Genomic DNA, 23395 nt, shown 5'->3' with positions numbered 1-23395 from the left:
GCTTCCAATGAAGGCATCTTAACTACGAAAACATGGTTCTGTTCAACACCTGGGGAGGACATCCATTATTGTTTTGGACTCAGAACTTGAACCCAGAGCTTCAGAGACCAAGACTGGGGCTTAGCCTGGTGTGCTACCTTATGGGCTCAGCCCTCTTCAGGCATAGAGGAGCAATAAGAGTGTGTAACATCAGCCCCTCCAGTTGAAAGATAGTATGAAGCTTTTTGACTGGCCAGGGCTCGTATAAATAATAAAATACTGTCCATCTGTCATTAGTCCACAGCTGGACCTTGGGCTTTCTTAGGCTTCAGTTCGTTTCTCAAGCCCTGTGGGTCTAGCCATGTGGCCCTGACATTAACTAAATACTAGTGGTACTACTAGAAGTAGTAAATTCCTGTGACAACTCTTACATCCTTACACTGAATGCTTCCAGCATTCCTTAAACTTAGGAATAGTCTTGTCCGCTATATAGTTGAGTTAATTCCTTAGTGTGTCCTGTTTGGTGTTTGCTATTCAGAGGCCACGGGGACGCAGGTGGCGCTGTGGGTTAAAGCCTCAGCGCCTAGGACTTGCCGATCGAAAGGTCGGCGGTTCGAATCCCTGCGGCGGGGTGCGCTCCCGCTGCTCGGTCCCAGCGCCTGCCAACCTAGCAGTTCGAAAGCACCTCCGGGTGCAAGTAGATAAATAGGGACCGCTTACCAGCGGGAAGGTAAACGGCGTTTCCGTGTGCGGCTCTGGCTCGCCAGAGCAGCGATGTCACGCTGGCCACGTGACCCGGAAGTGTCTCCGGACAGCACTGGCCCCTGGCCTCTTAAGTGAGATGGGCGCACAACCCCAGAGTCTGTCAAGACTGGCCCGTGCGGGCAGGGGTACCTTTACCTTTACCTTTACCTTATTCAGAGGCCACAAGGAGGAAAGGAATTGAGAGATATGTCAGAGCACTTGCTGCATGCTGGGGGCTATTTGAAGACGGCAACTTTCTTATAAGAAAACAAGAAGACATGCCTAAGTGCTTTTTCTCCTTGACAAAAATCAAAGCAGTCAATCTTCACAACACCCTTAGAGGTAGGTACTGTAAGCAGAGAGCAATGCAACCTGACCAAGGCTGCCCTACTGGAATTACGGTCAGAGCTGAGATTCCTGGGGCTGTACAGTTTTTCATCCCCCCCCCCCCCAATAGGTCAGGGCTAGAGCAGCATTATGTGGATTTCTGTTTTTCTTTAACAACAGTGTTTTCATATACAGAAGCCTGGAAGCCTATTTGTACATACCACTGGTTTTTAAGACTCCAGGACTTCCTCCTTATGAGGTAGTTTGCATTAAACTTAGGGGCAGATCTCAAGCCAGCTGCTACATTTGCTAACATTCGCTTCTCTCATCCACTCCCCCTGCCTGGATTTCACATAGTACTGCACTTAGAAAGCATAACGTACAACCTATAGGATAAAGCCACAAGTGTAGTTCAAACTGAGTCAGGATCTGTGCCCTGTGATCAATCTGTTCTGTTGCATCCCTCCAGAAAGCACCTGTCAGGGTTGCAGGAAAAGGAAAAGGAAAAGGAAAAGGAAGGTAGGTTACAACCTCACTTCAAAAGACAGCATAATTGTTATTGTCAATTACACAAGCACACGCTGGTTTTTCATTGCCACAAGGGACAAACACCCAGAGGCATTTCAGATGACAAAAAAAACCCCATATGCTAGCACAAATCCAGTACCACTGTAATAAAGGGGGGGATACCTTGCTATAGTGTAAAAATTAAAAAGAAGAGGAGAAGTGTGTTCCAGGCTGGAGGGGGAAAGTGCACAGCCCTTAAAGAACTTAAAAACAAAAACAAAAAAAATCAATTGATGGTGTTTTCCACTACTTCTTGGGCTAAATAAGCATTCCAGCGTGAGAGCACTCAAACTCTAAAGACGACTTTACAAATATTAATGAGAATAAAACCTTTTAAAAGTTTATATAATTGCTCTGCGATGGAGATAGGGGGAATTAATCTTGCTCCATGTTTGTGATGTCATGCTGCCCAAGGATGAAGAGACATATAATTTAAGAATGACCCTTCGTTGCAAATTCTTTATCCTCCCAGTTTAAATAATCTGTATGACAAACACACATCCTATCAAGTCAAATGCTGGATTGACCACTAGACTCGTTCTTCTTGGTGATGTGATGGGTATTAGGAAATTGATGCCATCCACAGCTGGCTTTTGCTGCGAACTTGCAGAACTGGGTGTTTTGGATAAATTTGTTTGGGTTTGTTTTTTGGTCAGAGCATAATCCTGGAGAAAAGGTCTATTTGTACTGAGTGGTAAAGGCACATTCAAACTGGCCTCACTGCTGTACAAAAATTACATCTCTTCATTCCGATAGCACCTGTGACACCAACACAACCACATTGTACATGGCACAGTCAGAGTGGATGTGCTAGAAAGTGGGGTGGGGCGAGGAGAGGAGAGGGAGTGATTGCTTTTTCTCCTTCAACAAAATGCTAAATAATAGGATACCCCTGCAACAAAAGTGCTACTTTGAGAAGATGTATGAATCCCTCCGAAAAAATGATTAAGAGCTGAATATTTAATATGCAACCCCCCCTTCAAAAAAGAGAGATAATAATCTGCCCTAAACCTGTCATTCCTCCTTCCAGAGACATTTCCTTAAGGCAACAATATATTTTCAAACAGAACTAACAGTGCAATAATACACATAACGAGGCTGAAGTAAGCCCCGCTGAGATCAATGAGACTTATTCCCAGCTGTGTATAGAACTGCAACCTAAAACCCTGGCACTGTCCACAGAGCTATGTCAAAGACTTTCAAGAATGTGACCCCTGAGACATTCATCTCAATGTTCAAGACACCAGCACTGACTTAATATTGCTGGAGAAAAGGAAAGAGCCCCAAAGCTGTTTTATGATGCCCTAAGAACACTTCTTTTTTGAAAGTGGAAGTGGAGATGAAACACTATTGCTAAAACCTCTATATGCTTATACTCAAATAATTCTTTCTAGGGCACCCCTTCAAAAAATAATAATAATAATAATCCAGATTGTTCACATTTGGCAAAACTCTCCTCCATTCCACCACACCATTTTTATGCCCTCTTTTGATTTTGTTAAAGCGGAACTTTGTAAAACCAACTCACAGTTTCATGGAAAAGGGCAAAAGGCAGAGGCTGGGTGCGAACTGAAAAAACCCCAAAACAACTGGCCTAATCTGCTACTGTGGCTTTTTCTGACAGTTTTTACCTACAGAAATCAGCAAGGGACATGGAAATCAGCCCTAACAACCACGAATGTCTGCAGATCACATGGTTGCACAGGAGGAAGAACTGGCCATATATATGGCAATCCTGGTGGGTGGGAAATACAAATTTATTGACACGAAGCTAAGGCTAAGAATGCAAAGCACACTTGCAAGGCAGAGAGCGAGTCACCATTAAACAAAGGTGGACTTACCTCTGAGTAAGCGTGCTGGGGACTGCATTTTAAGTTTTTATAGAACTTCTACCCTCCCAATAGCAGCACATAAACAATTCCTTTTACCTCCCCCCCGCTTTCTCTCCTTCTATCCCTACTGATGTGTAGCATTAATATATCTTAGCAGCATAAATCTTTTCAAGATCTCAAATTAGAGATGGAGGGAGGAGAGATATGAGGTGTGAAACCTATCCGTTGAAGGAGGGGGGGCACAGCCTGTTTCTAAGACTTGAAAATAATGAGCCCTGGACTCAGCAGGAGGTAAACAGACAGGTTTCTCAAGAACAGTAACACATGTAACGTGCTGTTGTTTTCACAGAACGACGATTTAAGAAACCCTCTAACAAGGCAAAGGGAAATAAAGTACAATGCTGATGATGCCTGACCATTAAAATGTAACATTGTTTTTTAAAAAACAGAAACAAGCTTCTTTGCTACCTGCAAGTAGTGCTTACTCCGCAAATACTGCTACATTAGCTGTCTGTATTTTTCTCCGTATCTTTGGAATGGATGATGTACATGAAAGTTTGTTCAATGGTGAAGTCGGGTGGAAGGCTGCCTTTGTGCACACCTATATGCTTGCTCATAAGGTTAAGGGTAGAGCTGTAGTGCCCACAAACGGTGCACCGGTACATGAGAGCCCCCGAGTGTGTCTTCAGGTGGCACTTGATGGTGGAACGCCCACGGAAGAACTTGTGGCACACTTTGCACTGATATGGCTTCTCCCCTGTGTGGATCCGCCGGTGGTAATTGAATTCGCTTGTGTGGGCAAATCTCTTCCCGCACACCTTGCAGCTGTACTTACTGTTTCCAGGTTGGCTCTGAAGAGCCACATCCTCACTTAGGAACTCCTCTGTCAGCTTCCTCTTCTGCAGAGCTTGCTGGTGGAGTCGGTCGCCAAAACTGGGCCGGACAAGGTCCAAGCCAGAGCTGCACTTGTGCTGGCTCACATGGTAGCGGTAAGCAGCTTCCAGCTTAAAAGCTTGGCCACAGTAGTGACACCGAAAGAGGGCTTCCTCCATGCTTTGGTGGATTGCCATGTGCTTCTCCAGGAGGTGCCTGTCCACAAAACTGTTGGCACAAACGGAGCAAGAAAAAACCGAAATGCCCAAGTGGCAAAGGGTGTGCCACATCAAGCTGCAGAGATTGAGGTGCCGCTGGTCACACACGCCACATGTTTGGCTTTTCAAGTTAACATGGTCCAAAATGTGGCCCCGAACCATATGAAAATCCTTGGCGAGGGGTTTCCCACAGGTGGCACATGCTAAATCCCCACTGAACAAGTTGACCTTCCCTATAAGCGGGTCACTAGGGTGGATGATAATGTTGTTGTCAAACACCCCTTCGCGGCGGTGAAGGCTGAGCTGCCACTGGGTGAAAAACTTAGTCTCACACATATCACAGGAGAAGAGGAATATCCCAATGTGAGACAGGACGTGGGTGACTCTGGAGTTCCTGTCTTGGAAATGGGTCTCGCAGACTTTGCAGTTGCCAGTCAGGAGGTCCACATGGTCTCTGGCATGTTGGCGGATCAGCTGTATGTTGGGCTCTAAAACCTTTTTGCACACCTGGCAGGGCATGGCCTTGTTATCACGGTTGTCATTCTCAAAGGATAGCTCCTCTTCACTGTCATCGCTCAGCTCAATAACTTCCTCTGCAGCACCTAGCTCCTCGCTGGGATCTTCAAAATGTAGTTCATCTTCCCCTAGATCTTCTAGCTGCAGCTCATCCATCTGCCCAAAGCCCTGGTCTTTGGAGTGATCACTATTGCTAGGGCAGGAGTTGCTGCCTGTTGATATATCCAGTGATGCATCTGAAGCAAAAAAATTGCCTTTGTTGTAATCCCCGTTGTTCTGGAGTTTATATGGATGACATGAGTTGACAGTGGTTTGAACAGCCATGCCGACATTGCTGAGACCAGCCTGTGTCATAATGCTCATGGCACCAGTGAACTGTGCTGGTGATTCCTGTTCTTCGGTTTTGGGAGTCTGCTGGTGCATTAAGTTATGGCTGCCTTCATTTGCAGAATCTTCTTTGTAGCCACCTGGTGCTTCACTCTGCATACTGCAACTCCGCTCTGATCCCGGGTGCTCCCCACTGTTTCGGATTTCACCCAGGGCATGGTTCGGCTCAGTCGACATGCCAGTTGGCCGGCTTTCACCTGAGACAGAAGGTTGTTTTGTGTTGGCTGAGTTTTCCAAGTCTGGGAACGTGGAATGGCAAGCCTTCAGCAAATCATCCATGCCCAATTTTTCAGCAACCTCATAAATGACACCCACATTGATCAGGTCTGTAAAGAGCTCTGAGGTATAGACAAAGTTCAGAATCTTTTCAAAGTTGGCTGGAGTAATGAAATCGACCACATAGGTGCGGGTCACATCTAGACCTGCACTGAGGAAAAGGTTCTGGAAGTAGCCTGCTGCACACGCCAGCACTGCTTTGTGTGCAGGGAAGGTACGGCTACCCACCACAATGGTAACGTCACACATAGTCTCTGACAACCGGCATTTGTTAAGTTCCCTCAACAGGTTGTTGGGGTGGTCAGTGCTGTGCAGCTTGATCCTCATGCCCATCTTGACAGCTGCTGAAAACCTCCTTCTCCTGCTCACTTCTTGTTTACTCCTGTCCGTTCCTCAGCTGCACCAGAAGGCCGCTTCCAGGCTCTGAAGCTCACCTGGCAAGGTCTTCTAGAGAGGAGAAAACGAAAAGTTAGTTTCTGTTCTTACTGGTTTTGAATGAAGCCCAAAATATAATAAACCTAAAATATTAGTATGCCACCTTGGACATTCTGTAAAGGGAAAGGTGGAGTAAAGATGATTTTAATAAAAAAGAAAACGCCATACATTTATTACTTATATTACAAGGAAACATAGCTGCTTTTGACAAAATGCTCTGAGGGTGTGAGGTGGGAAAGAGCGTGGTGCATATACTACAAATTAGAAAGTCAGGATGTAGCATCGCTCTGCATAATATAACATTACACCATACCATTTTCTATGCCTACTTATTCACAGTTCTGGGACCAGTTCACCAGCTATCTTTCCATCAGAGATATAACAGTAATTCTCCAAATTGGGGGTGGGGGGAGTGTGATTGCCAGTTCACACCATTCCCTTTCAGGTTGTTCAAAACTGCTATTCCTGTCTATGTTTATTTTTTTCCTTCTAGTCTTTGTCACACTTTCAGAAAACTTCCTTTTTAAAGACACACATTTTCTGTGAAAATAAGTTCTACTAACCCCTTTTAACAACTGGACTGAAAGTTTTAAAACTTGGTTGGCAGAAGGCCAAAAGACTGGAAATATAAACTCCCCTCTGCACATTTCCTTCCAGACACAACCTGTTGTCTCTTTGTTTTTGAGCCTCCAGGTGGGTTTTAAATTTTAACCCAGCTGACCAACACAATAAAATGTGCAGTGCAAAACTCATGTTAAAACTCCTTTGTGTTCTTTCCTAAGGTTCTGTGCATTAAGCAAGCAGGCAGGGATGCTATCTTAGCGCAATTTCAAGCACTCTGGGCCCCTTATGCCCACCACGAAAACGAAAGGAAACTCAAGTCTGCATCACAGCAGGATGGAAGAACACTTAATAGCTGTTCACTAAGTCAGAAGACGGCTCTATGCCCCTTCTTCATGCAACAACGTGAGGTGACGGGGATCTCTTCATAACCAAAGTGAATGATGACGACGATGGACATCATCACTGCAAAAAAAAAGAGATGCAAGTGCAAATAGGTTTGAGGCGCAAGGTTTCTGTCAGGGTCGTGAACACGATTTCTTTCTCTTTTTGGTAAGTCCAGGAGATGTGGAAGTAATGTTAAAACTGGAATGACGGGGAGGGGAGGGTATCTCTCATTTGGCAAGTGAGGAGGAGAAACGGGCCTGGGGGGGGGGCAGGTGAGACCCAGAGGAGAGGGGGGGGAGAGGAGAGCAGCCCAAAGTGGGAGGAAAAAGAAGTTTGGACTGGAAAGGGGGGGAAAGTGCTGGCGAGTGTGGGATGGAGGGCAAGGCGAGGCGCAGGAGGGAGGCGAGGCAGAGCAAGCCCCGTGGGGGGCGAGGGAAGCCGAGCGAGGCGAAGGAGAAGAAGGGGCTCCTCTCGCCCCGGAATGGGGGCGAACCAAGGGGAGCCGAGGGCGAAGGCGGAGAAAGGGGCGAGCGAGGGTCGGCCGCCTGAGGCGAGCGGGGCGGGAAGTGCGAGGCGAGCGGCGCCTGAGGGAAAGGAGCTGCTCTGCTCCGGGGAGGCGGCCCCTTACCCGGGAGGCGGCGGTGGCGGCGGCGGCGGGCACCATCCCCGCGGCTCTCTCGCACCTACACAAAGGGCTCCGGCTCCCCCGGCCCGGCCTCCCTGCCCAGCCCGCCCGCCCGGCCTCGCCGAGGAGGCGCTGCTCCGGACCCGGCCAAGAGGCTCCATCCGGCCCCGAGACGGCCGGGCCCAGCGCCGCCCCCAGCCCCGGAGGGGGCACTGCAGCAGCCCCGGCTGCAGGGGAGACGCGGCGCGGGGAGAGGCGGGGAGAGGGAATCCGCCCGGCTGAGGAGCGAGCGGAGGGGTCGCGGGGGGCTGAGGGGAGGCGGGAATGGCGGGGGGGGGGGAGAGAGAGGAGGTAAAACCAAAAGCAGGCCCGTGACCCAGCCTCTGGAAGGCCGGCCTTCCCCTTCCTGATGTGGAGGGGGGACGCACTCTGCGCCCGCTCAGGGGCACTTTTGCCTGCACCCCAGCTTCTTGGGTTAATTAACATTATATTGTTTGTGGGAGAGGCTCTGCGCCGAATTTACGTATAAGCTAAACAAGCTATAGCTTAGGGCCCCACTCTCTTGGGCGCGCGCCCCCCCAAAAAATCACGATTAATATACTTCTTAATTGTATTTCAGTTCAACAGTTAGTTTAAAATACACATTTTGTTATGTGTAAATGGCTTTAGAGACCTATTAGGTCCACAAATTACCATATAGCATATATTCAACACAAAAAACAGTGACAACTTCTTGTTGACAAAGGACAGCTGGACATATAAAGGGCCCCATGCCCTTCAGTAGTTTAGGGTCTCATCAAACCTACATCCAGCCCTGGAGAGGGTTACTGATTTGCTTTGATTCCTTATTTGCTTTGGTTTTGTTTTATTCAGAGGTGGGGTTCCAACATGAATGAAATTTTGGGGGAGCCCAGATAAGCCCCACCCAGCACAATTGATCACAAGACGTGTCACAAACACACACACACACCATTGGAATGGAAATGCCCATCAACTGGGGGGGGGGGCAATATTATATTTGGGAGTGGAGGGACCTCAGCCCCTAGGAGTTGGCTGTTCAGAGGAGTAGCTAGGCTCCCTTGTGTTTTTGGCAAGGAGCTATATTGGTGTCTCCCCCCCCCCCCAGCATGTTCACACTTGTGTCTACACTGGCTCCCTCGTGTCCACAGGATGGAAGACTCCCCAAGGATATGCTCCACAGGCCCGTCTCTGCGTTGCAAAGATGTCTGCAAATGTGAGGCTGGCAAGATCAGTCCAGCTCTGTGAGAATCCCTTGCAGATGACCACAGTGCCTGGAGACAGTCAGGTCGTGCATCCCTAGCAGTGACCATTGGAGGAACGGCCTCTGGGAGAGGAAACACACAGAGAAGAAATGTCATGGTGCATCTGCAGCAGCACAACCACACACCTTCATCCGCCCCAGCTGCAACAAAACATAAAAATTCCTTCCAGTAGCACCTTCAGTATCTGAAGAAGTGTGCATGCACACGAAAGCTCATACCAAGAACTAACTTAGTTGGTCTTTAAGGTGCTACTGGAAGGAATTTTTTTGTTTTGACTATGGCAGACCAACACGGCTACATATCTGTAACTGCAACAAAACATGTCTCTCCTGTATCGAACACTACAGCCACAGAAGGCACTGCAACCTTCCAACAGTTTGACTTCACCCCCACCCAAAAGGCCCATTGTCTCCCAAGACCAGGGGTCGGCAACCTGCGGCTCCGGAGCCGCATGCGGCTCTTTAACGCCTTTGCCGCGGCTCCGGGGTGGAGGCGAGGGGAGGAGGCGCATTTTCCTTTGTTCCCGCCCCAAGCCTTGCGCGCCCGACGGGAGCTCCTGCCGGGCGCGCAAGGCTTGCAGACACTCGCCCGAAGCACGGGGAGCCCTCCGGAGGGCTCCCTGTGCTTCGGGCGGCAGGCTGCCGCCCCAAGCCTCGCGCGCCCGACGGGAGCTCCTGCCGGGCGCGCAAGGCTTGCAGACACTCGCCCTAAGCACGGGGAGCCCTCCGGAGGGCTCCCTGTGCTTCGGGCGGCAGGTTGCCGCCCCAAGCCTCGCGCGCCCGACGGGAGCTCCTGCCGGGGGCGCAAGGCTTGCAGACACTCGCCCGAAGCACGGGGAGCCCTCCGGAGGGCTCCGCGTGCTTCGGGCGGCAGGCTGCCGCCCCAAGCCTTGCGCGCCCGACGGGAGCTCCTGCCGGGCGCGCAAGGCTTGCAGACACTCGCCCGAAGCACGGGGAGCCCTCCGGAGGGCTCCCTGTGCTTCGGGCGGCAGGCTGCCGCCCCAAGCCTCGCGCGCCCGACGGGAGCTCCTGCCGGGCGCGCAAGGCTTGCAGACACTCGCCCGAAGCACGGGGAGCCCTCCGGAGGGCTCCCTGTGCTTCGGGCGGCAGGTTGCCGCCCCAAGCCTCGCGCGCCCGACGGGAGCTCCTGCCGGGCGCGCAAGGCTTGCAGACACTCGCCTGAAGCACGGGGAGCCCTCCGGAGGGCTCCGCGTGCTTCGGGCGGCAGGCTGCCGCCCCAAGCCTTGCGCGCCCGACGGGAGCTCCTGCCGGGCGCGCAAGGCTTGCAGACACTCGCCCGAAGCACGGGGAGCCCTCCGGAGGGCTCCCTGTGCTTCGGGCGGCAGGCTGCCGCCCCAAGCCTCGCGCGCCCGACGGGAGCTCCTGCCGGGCGCGCAAGGCTTGCAGACACTCGCCCGAAGCACGGGGAGCCCTCCGGAGGGCTCCCTGTGCTTCGGGCGGCAGGTTGCCGCCCCAAGCCTCGCGCGCCCGACGGGAGCTCCTGCCGGGCGCGCAAGGCTTGCAGACACTCGCCCGAAGCACGGGGAGCCCTCCGGAGGGCTCCGCGTGCTTCGGGCAACAGGCTGCCGCCCCAAGCCTCGCGCGCCCGACGGGAACTCCTGCCGGGCGCGCAAGGCTTGCAGACACTCGCCTGAAGCACGGGGAGCCCTCCGGAGGGCTCCCTGTGCTTCGGGCAACAGGCTGCCGCCCCAACAGGCTGCCGCTGGCTGATTTGCTGCTATTGCTTTGCAATTTGCAGCTACTGTTTTGAAGGGGAGTGAAGAACACACACTCAAAAAAAGGTAACTTGTTAATATAACGTTTATTTCTATGAGGAGGAGTAATTCTGAGGGGTCAAACAAAAAATAATTAAAAAGTGTCAAAAAAGTTATTTTTATAATGACGAGGATAACATTGGGCTAAGAAACAATGTATGCAGTGTTATATTTGTTTTAAATGTCGCAATGGTTTTGCGGCTCCCAGTTGTTGTTTTTTCTTCGGAAACGGGTCCAAGTGGCTCTTTTTGTCTTAAAGGTTGCAGACCCCTGCCCAAGACTCATGGATGCCAACCAGTAATTAGTTAATGTATTCTCATTTTGTGTTTTTCTGTTGTGAATCACCCTAGTATCTTCAGATGAGGGATAGTATGGACATTTAATAAATATAAATAAAAAAATGGTGGGACGCGGGTGGCGCTGGGGTAAAACCTCAGCGCCTAGGACTTGCCGATCGTCAGGTCGGCGGTTCGAATCCCCGCTACGGGGTGCGCTCCCATTGCTCAGTCCCAGCGCCTGCCAACCTAGCAGTTCGAAAGCACCCCCGGGTGCAAGTAGATAAATAGGGACCGCTTACTAGCGGGAAGGTAAACGGCGTTTCCGTGTGCTGCGCTGACTCACCAGATGCAGGTTGTCACGCTGGCCACGTGACCCGGAAGTGTCTTCGGACAGCGCTGGCCCCCGGCCTCTTAAGAGAGATGGGCTCGCAACCCTAGAGTTGGACACGATTGGTCCGTACAGGCAGGGGTACCTTTACCTTTACCTTTACCTTTACCTTTACCTTTACCTTTAAATAAAAAATTGGGTTCCAGCTTAAGCCCTGGCATGGGAACGGGAGCTGTGCTGCCGAAGCCCTAGCACAGATAATTGAACCCCAGTTGTTGGATGTTTAAAAACTTTTCTTCTTCCTCTTTTCTTTTTACATGTATATCCTGCCTTGCAAGTTGTCGCTTTCCTGGAGCTCAACGTGGCGTAATGTGGTTGTTGAAGATTGAAAGGTGTTTGTTTGGTTGTCAGATTATGCCTGGGGAACAAGGGAGCAGTTAGCTGTGCAGTAGAGGACAATGCTCTCCATTGGTGGTGAAGAAATGGAGGAGGTCTGGTGTCCATCCCAACAGGAAAGGGGTGTTTGAAATCCTCTTTGGCAAAATGCACACCTGCAAATTCTGTCCCATTCTGCCCACTTGGAAAAAGGTGATGTATTTCATAAACTTGAGCATTTTGGATGAAGCACGCAAACAGCTCATTCCCTGGATGTTATGTGCTGCTTCTCACTTTACATTTATGTAGGTGTAGGCCATGCAGAACATGTTCGTGTGTGTGTGGAGAGTGTGTGTGTGTGTGTGTGTGTGTGTGCATGCACATGACAAATCAGGGATGGTCCAAATTGTGTGTGTGTGGTCCATGTGGTGCCGCCAGTTTCTATGATGGCAAAAATGTAAAACACTAGTTAACTAACTACTGCCTAAGGCAGATCCCAGCACCCTACCTAATGCCCAGGACTTTGGTCTAAGCAGGACTGGGGAATTTGTAGCTCCCCAGATGTTGTTGGGCTACCAACTCACACCATACCTGACACTGTCCACACTGGTGGGGCTGGTGGGAGATTGAGTCCAATATGTGGAGGGCCACAGTTTCCCTTGCTTGATCTAAAGGAGTGTGATGCAGCTAACCAGGTCCAGGCATTGTCAGTGCCTGGATAACAGATGGCCTGAGGACCCTAGCTGCACTGCCTTGAGTTCTACTGAAAACAGGCAGAAAATGAATTAAAAGTGGCCATGACGCAAGGGTATGTATAATAGGGGTATAAAGGTTCTAAGTTTGAGGTGCAGAGGCTTGGCTTGCTATATGAAAGTGAGAGACACAAGCAAGGTGTTTGAGATCAGCATGCACACAGCACCAAAGGAGTGGGACTGACTGCAACTCACCTCTGCCATGTGTCTGCATGGTGGAAAATGTGCTTGCCAGTGGAAGTGCCCTACATACAGTACTGAATAACACTTGTAAAGCTATAACAGGCTCGTCCATCGGGTAGACAGTGATTTACCGGTAGATCAGTGCACATTTGTGGTAGATGACTGGCTCCCACCGAAGAAGCTCAACAAGTTTGGCTCCGTAAAGAAAGCTCAACATTTTTGCCTTGCAGCCCTAAAAAATATGCAGATATCACGCACATGCAGCCCACTACCAAAATCAGCACAATCGCTTTTGTGACTTTTTTTATTTATCCCCACAAAACACTTCATCACGGTTTCTTCCTATCTATTCAAAGGACCTTTGCTGCACAATACCAAATGTAACAATTCACTGATAAATGTATCTATGTACTGGCTCACTGGGAAAACTTCAGAAATTCATATAGACATGTGAGCTCAGCTACTCAGCAGCCCCTCTGCCTGAGTGATAATCCCTGGCATCCTGATACCTGAGTGCCAGACAGGTAGCCATTCCAGAAATAACAAACCCAGATGAAGACAAAAGGGTGTGATTAACTTGGCTGGGAAACAGGGAAATGTAAATATCTTTTTTGTTACACTTGATGGGTATTTGGTGGAGGGCAAGGGGAACCATGGGGCAGGGTGCAGGATGCTCAGATTACTGCCACCAGACCTCCCCTTTCATGATGTATGAGTGATGTCATTTCGGGGGGTGTAACATAGGGATTAGCAGCTAATAAAAGTTTGGGGGTGCTTTTGTTTGGGGCTTCCATCTTGTTCCACCTTGTGGCAGGTGGGAGTCCTGTCGCGACAGTCTTCAATAAAGACGAAGCCTACTGACTGCTATTTTGCTCTGGTATTCCTGGCTGGTGTCCTTGTTTTTTTTGTCCAAGGGAGCCCTCAGATTTTTCCGTTAACAACCTGAACCCCCCCCCCCCCGAAAAACAGGGTTTTCCTTCCTAAGAAAAACTCAACAACTTTACAACTTTGAACCCCTCAAAAGGGGGGTAGATCATTGCCAGTCTTTAACTCTGTGAGTAGATTGCAGTCTCTTGGGAGTTGGCCAACCCTGAGCTATAAGATACATTTTCCATATGCAGCAAGCAATATTCTGCAAACTGGATATGCATAGTTGCCAGGTATGCTTCACTGTTAAGGAGAAATTCAGATTCAAAACTCACATTGGCTAGAATGTATGTTTTCTGTTGTTAGCATCAGCAACAAAGAATGTTGCTGAAATGTGCATTTATTGTTGCTGCTGCTGCGGATTTATTTTTAGAGTACTTCAAACGTACCACGCATGCAATCCAAACAAAGCTATGCAAACTTGGAAAGAAACAGTGTATTCCAAACTTGGACTGGACTTCAAGACAAGTCTTTTAAAACTGAAGACTGCTGCTTTCCCCACTCTTTTCCCCCTCAACCTAATGCATGTCTGTCTATCCTGAAACAAGTCCCATTGAGTTCAAAGATATTTCTTCTACATAAATAGGCATAGTTTGCAGTCTCAGTAGGATAGTCCTATAGATTCAAAAGAATCATTTCCCCTGATTCTGATAAGGTAGGGAAGTAGCCAGTGCATGAAAAACTTGCCTTGGAAAATCTAGTGTAGTGTAGTGGTTAGTGTCGGACTAGACCTGGGAGACCAGAGTTCTGTGATAGGAATTTTATGGTCTTAGACATATGGTAATGTTCATAAGTGGGTACAAACCAAGCACATACATAGATCAGCACAGGAAGACCAACCTGGAACCATTTTGATTCCTAAACTGAGCCAATGTTTTCTCTGCAAGGTCAAAGTGGGAAACCTCCTATTGTCTCTTTCCTCACAAATCCTGTCTTAAGGGTATGTCTGTGTTTGAATAGGGTGTGAGCCTGTGACCTGGCCCAGGAACTAAGTATTTATCATTACAAAAGACTGGCCAGGCTACCCAGGAAATCCAATCAAGTATCCTGCCAGACAGGAGATAAACAACGACAGGAGAAAAACAATATTCAAATTTTCTGTTTTAGACCACATTTTTTTGTGATGTAGGTTTGATGTATCTGAGGGGTGGTCTTAGGTTACACCCCTTCTGTGATGTATGTATGATGTTTCTGGGGGTGGTCCTGATCTACAGGATTGGAATTTCAAAAGTCTTTATAAGGCCTTGCATGCCATTTTTCGTTGTCCCTCCTCTCTCCTGCGTGTGAGGGGAGCACCCTGTTGCAACAGATCAATAAAGATCAAGCTTACTAGCTGCTTTGCTTCTCAATATTCTCTGGTTGGCCTCTGTTATTCTCTCCTACCAATAGGGAACCTATGTAAGGACTCTATATGGGCTCTTGGATACCCCATAAGGGAAAAGGGCAATTTTTGTTTAAAGGTAAAGGTAAAGGTACCCCTGCCCGTACAGGCCAGTCTTGACAGACTCTGGGGTTGTGCGCCCATCTCACTCAAGAGGCCGGGGGCCAGCGCTGTCCGGAGACACTTCCGGGTCACGTGGCCAGCGTGACATCGCTGCTCTGGCGAGCCAGAGCTGCACACGGAAACGCCGTTTACCTTCCCACTGGTAAGCGGTCCCTATTTATCTACTTGCACCCGGAGGTGCTTTCGAACTGCTAGGTTGGCAGGCGCTGGGACCGAGCAGCGGGAGCGCACCCTGCCGCAGGGATTCGAACCGCCGACCTTTCAATCGGCAAGTCCTAGGCGCTGAGGCTTTAACCCACAGCGCCACCTGCGTCCCAATTTTTGTTTACAACAGTTCAAATATCCACTCAGCTATGAAGCTCACTGGGCCACTCACTGCCTCTCAGGCTAATCTACCTCACAGGGTTGCTGGGGGGATTAAATGAGAGGGAGAACTATGTATGATACCTTGAGTTCTTTGGAGAAAAGGGTGGGATATAAATGCCATAAAAAGCCCTCTCAACCCACCATCCAATCCTGACAACAGGGAACTTTAAAAATTGTTAGCATAATGAGCACTCTTGTCTCCTTCAGAAATGCTCGGATGAGTAAAAGTCCTCATTTTAGGTAGCATGATAAGCGCTTCCCGAAGGTGCTTTGATCATTATACTGTACTGAAGCAGCTAGTCGCTTAATTTGACTGGGGCCCTCTTATGTAACCGAACAATTTGCTCTGGTTATTACAAAGCTGCAATATAAAGTTAAGCACACAAGATGGCAGTCTCCCGTCAGTATCCAGAGAACCTTATTTTCCTAGTGTGGGAGCAGCAGCCTGTGTAAATTCTTTTTCCTGCAAAGTTTTGTGTAAATACTGTTTTTTGCCCCCCCCCCCCCCTTTTTCCCCATCACTCCCAGGGAGGTCTCTTGGATTTTAAGATGTAATGTACCTTTTCAGATAGCGGAGACAGCAGATAGGCATTCCCCCCCTGTTAAATTACCCTTGTTGCTAATTCAAAATAGGATTATTTATTCTTTCTGAAGTCAATTTTTCTGAAGTGAATAGCTTTTGTGCTACAGGAGGGCAGACAAAAGCAGAATTTTCTATGGGAACTGATGCTTCTGATGCACGAAAGAAACAACTCTGTAAATAAGCAGTGTGTTCTTTGATATCCATGATTATTTTATCATTTGTCTGGACTTATTTCAAAGCCACAAGCTTTTTATATTTTCCTTGCCAGTTGATTTCAGCATAAATACTGATGTGAAGAGTTGCACTGGGAATGCAGAAAGTTGTGGGGGGGGGGGGGAGAAACTTGGAACCATTTTCACTTACAAGTGTTTAATTTAAATGTTTTTTAAAGGGGGATGGAAATGGAAAATTGAAGTGAGAAGAAACAGTTCCATGGAAATATATCCAAGAGGGGACTATAGTACATTCAGTACTACTACTTCACAAACACAAGGTTCTCAAACCACCTGTAAGCTTATCACTGAGAATGTAGACCTCTAATGGGTGGACTCTAGAGCCAAGTGAAAAAAATAAGATTTTAATGTCCTGTGCTTGCTGAATTTGTTGTATAGAGAGGCGGGTGCCAGCGAGCTGCCTGCCCAATTTGATGGATACATTTTAGAGGTTTCTGTACTGTGGAATCAAATATAGTATGAGGAACCCTTTCCACAGATTCCATGTTTTGATAACTTGCTCACCTCAGCTTACTCTTTAATCCTTACTACAGATCTGTTTTCTTGTGCCAAGTGAACAAGACACACCAAAGCAGATAAGATTAGTGAATGCACATAGCAAGGTTTTTCTCAGTTTGGATTGATGCTAGGTTGGAGGAAATTGCATCAAAATGCATCACTTTCATAAGAAGTGACAGGATAAATGCAGAATAGATATGGATTGTAGCTAACGTCATACATACACTGCTTCCCAAAGCAGTGGTGGGAGCAGACTTAATACAGACTGCCTACATGGCTCCTCCAGAAATAATTAAGTTAAAAGATACATCTAATAGCGTGATGTACCTCACAGCCCAGGCAGGCAAATAAAAAACAGCATATTATGAGATATACTGATATGCATTAAAGAAATAACAGTAATAAAATTGTAATTAGTGAATCATACTTAATTGAATTACCTTACATAAAATGCCAAACAAAATAAATGGGAGGAACAAAAAGAACACACTATTAATTGTGATAGAATCACACAGCAAAATAAGATACTGTAGACTACTAAATATGCATATTTTGCCGTGTGCGTTAATTTTATGTAAAATGAACAGTGGTAGAATGTTGAACATAAGGGCTGTTTTGCAATTATGGTAAATCTGCAAAGGTTGCTTTCAATCACTCTTTGGTGCTGTTACAATGCAAATGCATGAAGCCACCTTCTGCTGAGTTCATCTAGCTCAGTACGGTAACAATTCTGACCACGGGTGTTTAGCACAGGACAATTTCCTCCACAGACAGCAGAGAAGAAATGTGTAGAGTAATTTAAAATGAATTCCGTGATAAATGTTGAAGGCTGATGTGGCTGGCCACTGCTGGAAACCGAATGCAGGACTAGAATAGAATATTAGTTTGTTCCATCAAGGCTTTTGGATTCTGATATTATGCATGGCTGAAGAAGGCATGAGGAACCTGCACCACTCCACTGCTGGATCACAACACCCATCATCCCTGACTAAACTGGCTGGGGCAGGTGGGAGCTGGAGTCTGACAACATCTGTAGAGCCACAGGTTCTCCGTCCTTGGAAAAGAAAAAACCTCTACCCAGGCCCAGGAACAGAATGAGGTTAACTCGAACTTCAGAGCCCAGTTCCAGTGAATTAATTTTCAGTGAGGCTGCATTTTAGCAATTCCACCTATCTGGCTCAACTTCCAAGCAGGTCTGAGGCCAGGTCCATCTCATTTGGAAAAAATAATTAATTGGAGAACAGAGGTGCTGTGTTATTGGCAGAAAGGGGTAGACTGTGGCGCTGAGGAAGCTGGGGGACTTACAGTTGGGGAATGTAAACACATGAAGAAGCAGCTCAAGAGGCAAATTTCTAGCTGACACTGTGAGACCAAGGAAGGTTCTATCCTGCTAACCAGGATTCTATAATATTCTCTGAGTGTTTCAGTGCTTCAGGCAGAAGCGTTTCCCGGCCATCCGCACCCGAGATAGTTTTCAATCAGAAATACTGGGGATTGAGCCTGGGACTTTACGTGCACAGATCATAGCTTTTTATGATTGAACTATGCCCAGACTCTCATCAACAACTTGTGCTGTAGGCCAGTAAGTTACACCATTTTAAACTGTGTTGGTTCGTTTTGTGACAGCAGAATCCCCTCCACAATTTTATTAAATATCAAACAAAGAACGAGAGACACACAGTGGCAGGTCATAAGTAAAAACCCTGTAATTGTAGAAGATTTTGAGGTGTTCTTAATCTGTGCCACAAAAGTGAGGGTGATTTTGCTAGTGGCATAGGAGTTTTCTGCAGATCAGGTAAATATGTACACAGAGGGACAAAGCACCATGGGGAAAGGTTACTTTCAAAATTTTCAAACAGTGAACACTAGAGAGTTACAGTGAGGAAAAGGCTGGAATAAAGGGCAGAATCAAGGAAAATAACATGGCAACAAGGAAGCACAGGACAATATGAGGTCTCCATAGTACACCAAAGGGTTCTGGTTTGGTTGAGAGTGTGCTGGGCTTTGGTGGATGAAATCAGCTTTGTGTTGGTTTCTCGAGGTCCTGCAGACATTGTGATTGTCCACACGCCTACATGGATACCTGTATGAGAGATCAAGGGGGGCAGAGAAGGCTGAAGTTAAATTGGTTCCAAGATTCAGCACAGTTCCCTGTCTTGGAATCAGGTCTGGACATGGAAGAAAATGGCAGGCTGGAATCCAAATAGCTGCTTGAATTAGGGGTTGCACAGGTGATTTTTTTTTACTCTCCCATTTCAACAGCTGATCCCCATCCCATACTACCAACTGCTTGGGAAATGTCCATCAGTTTCAAAAGTAGCTGTCATGTAACATGGGTGGGAGAGGCTGGTTTGTTAAAGCTCTCTCAGTTTCATGGAAAGGATTTGTGGTTCTTTGGGCCCAGGCAAGAAATGTTTAGAGTACAAGGAAGTAAAAGATAAAGGAACCCCTCACAGTTAGGTCCAGTCGTGGCCGACACTGGGGTTGCAGCAATCATCTCGCTTTATTGGCCGAGGGAGCTGGCGTACAGCTTCTGGGTCATGTGGCCAGCATGACTAAGCCGCTTCTGACGAACCAGAGCAGTGCACAGAAACACCGTTTACCTTCCCGCCGGAGTGGTACCTATTTATCTACTTGCACTCTGATGTGCTTTTGAACTGCTAGGTTGGCAGGAGCTGGGACTGAGCAACGGGAGCTCACCCACGTCGCAGGGATTTGAACCGCCGACCTTCTGATTGGCAAGTCCTAGGCTCTGTGGTTTAACCCACAGCGAGCTTTTGTGTTTCACTCAGAACAACACATTTCCAGTGTTTTGTTTGTTAAACCAAAACTATTACTTCAGTTTCTCTACTGGAGCAAGAATTTCAATGGCACTTGCTCAAGATTAAGCAGTTTTGTATCAATGTTGCAGTGGGGATGGCTGCTTTTGGAACATAATGTGCACACCTGATCTGTATCCTACAGGCCCATGCTACTGCCTTGTTCAGCTTTTGTTTATCCCTTAAGTATGTGCAACTGTGAGATCAGCTTGGCAAGCCAAATTTGCACACCCAGTGTGGAAACGTTATTATTGATGAGAACTATCAAAGCATTGGTTTAACGATTGTGTCCAAAATAGTAGCCAAGACTTTTAGATGGGTAATTTAAAAATTCAGATTTCAATCTGAGCTAGAGGGGCATTTAATTATTTTGTACAGGTTTCTGTAAAAAAAAATGCATAAAAGACAATTGCATCTGAGTTCAGTACTAATTATGTAATATTAAAGACAGTGAGACAGAGGGGGGAAGGGGGGGAGCAAACTATATTCTTTACTAATCTTGGATCTGAAATATTTTAAAAAACTTGGTTATTGCCTATTCTATATTATTTTAAAAATCCTTTAAAATATAGCAACCATTTTTTACATATTTATAGAGAGATTCCTGCTGCTTCATGGATTGCACAGTACACAGTCGCTTCCAGGTAATCTCATTACTGATTATTATTATTTGTTTCCATACAATGTGACATCAAGCAATTGTTATCCCACACTTCCCAGTGCATTTTCACATGCCCTTCCTTACTTCAAAAGGCCTAATTTCCTCAGAATCAGGTTTCTGGCAGAAGAAATCCACTTTGTAGAACATGCATTTGTGTGTGTATGGTATTGAATCCCACTCACAAAAGAGCAACAATCTGGAATTGACCTTTGTTACTTCCACTGCCATCTGCAATGTTGGCAGGATGGAACACGGAAAAAGGCCACCACCTGTTGCATCATTAGATACATCAATGCTTGTTTCTAGTTCTGAATGGCAATGAAATTTGCATATTTTATGGATTTTACTAGTTGCTGAATACTGTGGTTTATTGTCTTATTGTCTTATTTTGGCTTTTACCTACGTTGGGTTCAACCTTAGACAGAGAAAAGCAAGACACAGGTTATTAAAATACAATAAAAAAAAATTAGCTGCATTTCAGACTAGAAAGTGTTTTGACAAATTATGTGCCGCTGAGTCACTGTCTTATTACCAAGTGACTCATAACTTAATTTGAATTCATGGTCAAAACAAAAAAAAATTCCTTCCAGTAGCACCTTAAAGACCAACTAAGTCAGTTCTTGGTATGAGCTTTCGTGTGCATGGTGGAATTTTTTTTGTTTTGACTATGGCAGACCAACACGGCTACCTATCTGTAATTTGAATTCATGAACTGACTTCACTGCATTGTTAACTCTGTTTCAATTGTGTTTGTAGTGACGTGGGAATAAGGTCTGAAGTGTGAAGCCAATGATATAGCCATTTCACACATGCAGCATCACTTAGGTATTATATACACAAACATTATACCAACAACATACACCCACATGCTAACAGTGTTCAGTTAAATATATAGAATTCTTGTAGACACACACAGAAGCACAGGAGCCAACTAGTAGAAAGTAGTGGGGATAGTATTGATTCATCTGTGTGAGGTTCCCAAAATGCTTGATTTTTCTGTATCCTGAAAATGCATAGCAATTACATTTGGAAGTTAGTGGCTCTGAGGGAAAGCATTGTTCTACAGTCTAAGTGCCATTGGCTTATCAGCAACAGCATTGAAATTACATCACAAATTCATAATCATGGAATAACTACTGTCATTCACCAAATTATTGGAACTGAAGAGTTAACAAAAAAGGAGGTCACATACCCATTCACTATGCTAATTGGAGAAATGGCATCAAAAGGAGTTGCAGTTGGCTGTTAACAGCCTGATGTAGATGGTTAATGTTTTCCCAGATGGCTGAAAAAGCAGCTTTGGCATATAACATAGTCCTCATGTAACAGAAGAAGGAGGATAGTTTTATGCTGCAATAAGGACTGAACGGCCAGGGGTCCCTTTACCTTTACCTTAAGGACATGTAACTTTCTCTTTTATTTTCTTAACCAAGCTGGAAAGATTGCCTCCTGAAAGCCACCCCTTGATCAATTCCACCCATTTTATGAATGAAATGATACAGTTAAGAGAAGAGGGTAAACTCATTTTAAAGACACAAGGGGGAAAAAGCTATGAGTTTACTCTCTCTTACTAGCCATACCATGTCATAAGATTTCTGAAAATAATTTCATGACCACTTCTTGTCCACTGCTTTCTTCCAGAAAAGTGACTGGGCTAACCAATTCTGGTGTAACTTTCCCACTTGTAAATTGCAATCTTGTGAACCCATCAAAGTTGGACTTGTCATGGTCTCTATATCTACATACAGCAACCTATCAAAGTAGCTTTGTTCCTTGTATGAGCATTTCTCTTTAAATATCCTTTCCCCCTGCTCCTGTTGTACTGAATAGATGGCATTAGTGCCAGGTTTGTGGCATCTGCAATGTGCCTCTGACTTGCACTGGGAATTCCTGGAGATCAACATATTGTTCTTCTGTGATGAGGGGCAGGAATCTACACTTCAACTTAACGACAAAAGAAAAATGTATGAGCAGTTGTGAGTGCACTTGCATTTGCATTTGTGCATGTGTCGGTGAATGTGTGTGTGTGTGTGTGTGTGCGCGCGCGCGTGCATGCAGAGCAGTATTTCAAATAATCCCTCTCATAGTCAAGTTCTGGGTCCCTTCTTCCTTACCTCATTCTGCATTCAATGAATACTTTAGGTCACCAAAACCAGTGAGTGTTCCCTTATTGACATCTGTGGGATTATCTGAAATAAGAGAACGAAGCAAGTTAGTTTTTCCCAAAGCCATTTCTGTTCAGTCCCTTTGGTGGGTACCACATCTTCCCTCTAACTCAAAGGTAACGACATCAAAGGATTCCTTGCTCGGTTTCCCAGCCTTTACAATCAGCTAACATGGCAGAGTTTATTTCTTCATTCACCTCTTGAGTTATGAGTGAATAATATTTCCACTTCAGACAGTCATAAATAACCACTATGGGCACATGGAGTTTCTTCTGAGAGTATATTGATTCAGACATGCATTAGCGATGGGACACATCTCACTCCTGTTGTTACACCTCAAATGGTGGTCATTAAGATGGAAGGTTCTATGAGGAAAGCTGAAGGAACGAGTGTGCTTATCCTGAGGACCAACTATGGAAGGTGGGGAGGGAAGGATCAAGCTACAGCCAGATTCTGTTTCTGCAGTTCCATTTGTCCAGGGGTAGAGCAGACCAAACAAGAAATAAAAATCACCCACTACAAATACAACAGTTTCTCCTTCTTCCTCCCTTACCCTTGTTCTTTGCTTTCCTTTTAGCTGTAGCTGCTTTACCATGTTCCACCTTCTCCACTGCTGTATGATCTAGTTTAATGCAATCTGAAAAGATTAAGCCCTGGATATTGGCCCTTAACCACCAAACCCACCAGGTAATTGCTTTTTAAAATGAAAACTCAGATTCCCATAAAACTGCATTCTAAAACTAATGCCATGTTTTGGGTTTTTCCTCCTTCGTTTCCACAGAACTGCATCAAACACACAGCCCTGCCTAAGAATTAGAAAGCTCAAAGAAAGAACCTTTACCGTACTTTCCAACTAAGAAATCTACCAAGAAATCTATTGAAGCCTATCAAGATTTTCAAGGAGTGTGTTTGAGTGTGAAATCTCTTGACTTACACACC

The 23395-nt window shown here is 46.6% G+C and overlaps 4 protein-coding genes and 1 long non-coding RNA gene across 7 annotated transcripts in view; 2 read left to right on the top strand and 3 right to left on the bottom strand.

Annotated features, from left to right (window-relative positions):
- The window catches only part of LOC310840197 (17-beta-hydroxysteroid dehydrogenase type 6-like), a 257115-nt gene that overhangs the window by 22935 nt on the left and 210785 nt on the right, over positions 1–23395 (top strand). The gene's annotated exons all lie outside the window — the stretch shown is intronic.
- LOC310840203 (retinol dehydrogenase 7-like) overlaps positions 1–23395 on the bottom strand; it is a 486845-nt gene that overhangs the window by 331276 nt on the left and 132174 nt on the right. The gene's annotated exons all lie outside the window — the stretch shown is intronic.
- Positions 1014–7854, bottom strand: ZBTB39 (zinc finger and BTB domain containing 39). 3 transcript variants are annotated; one of them, XM_083729402.1, is made up of 3 exons: positions 7731–7854; positions 3918–6166; positions 1014–1526 (listed from the first exon to the last, which is right to left on the bottom strand). In XM_083729402.1, exon 2 carries the CDS (start codon positions 6050–6052, stop codon positions 3953–3955), a length of 2100 nt encoding a protein of 699 aa, XP_083585528.1. In that variant the 5' UTR covers positions 6053–6166; positions 7731–7854; the 3' UTR covers positions 1014–1526; positions 3918–3952. The 3 variants fall into 3 exon arrangements, with proteins under 3 accessions (XP_083585528.1, XP_083585526.1, XP_083585527.1); XM_083729400.1 differs by having other exon boundaries at positions 1014–6166; XM_083729401.1 differs by having other exon boundaries at positions 1014–6163.
- Positions 6202–23389, top strand: LOC310840238. The gene is made up of 4 exons (XR_014561857.1): positions 6202–7267; positions 20227–20274; positions 23034–23143; positions 23238–23389. It is a non-coding gene; the product is annotated as an uncharacterized lncRNA (long non-coding RNA).
- Positions 18495–23395, bottom strand: part of TAC3 (tachykinin precursor 3) — a 29254-nt gene continuing 24353 nt past the window's right edge. Inside the window, exons 6-7 of the mRNA XM_083729542.1 lie at positions 22406–22480; positions 18495–18894 (exon numbers count right to left, since the gene is read on the bottom strand). Of these exons, the coding sequence (XP_083585668.1) occupies positions 22407–22480 (74 nt within the window). The 3' untranslated portion in view covers positions 18495–18894; position 22406. The remainder of the gene's footprint in view (positions 18895–22405; positions 22481–23395) is intronic.

Source organism: Podarcis gaigeae, assembly GCF_964106915.1.
Source record: "Podarcis gaigeae genome assembly, chromosome: 2".
Lineage (NCBI taxonomy): Eukaryota > Metazoa > Chordata > Lepidosauria > Squamata > Lacertidae > Podarcis > Podarcis gaigeae.
This window is presented reverse-complemented; position numbering and strand designations above follow the sequence as displayed.

Excerpts from the sequence above, each read along its gene's own strand:
- ZBTB39 (XM_083729400.1), bottom strand. The coding sequence starts at position 6,052 with ATGGGCATGAGGATCAAGCTGCACAGCACTGACCACCCCAACAACCTG.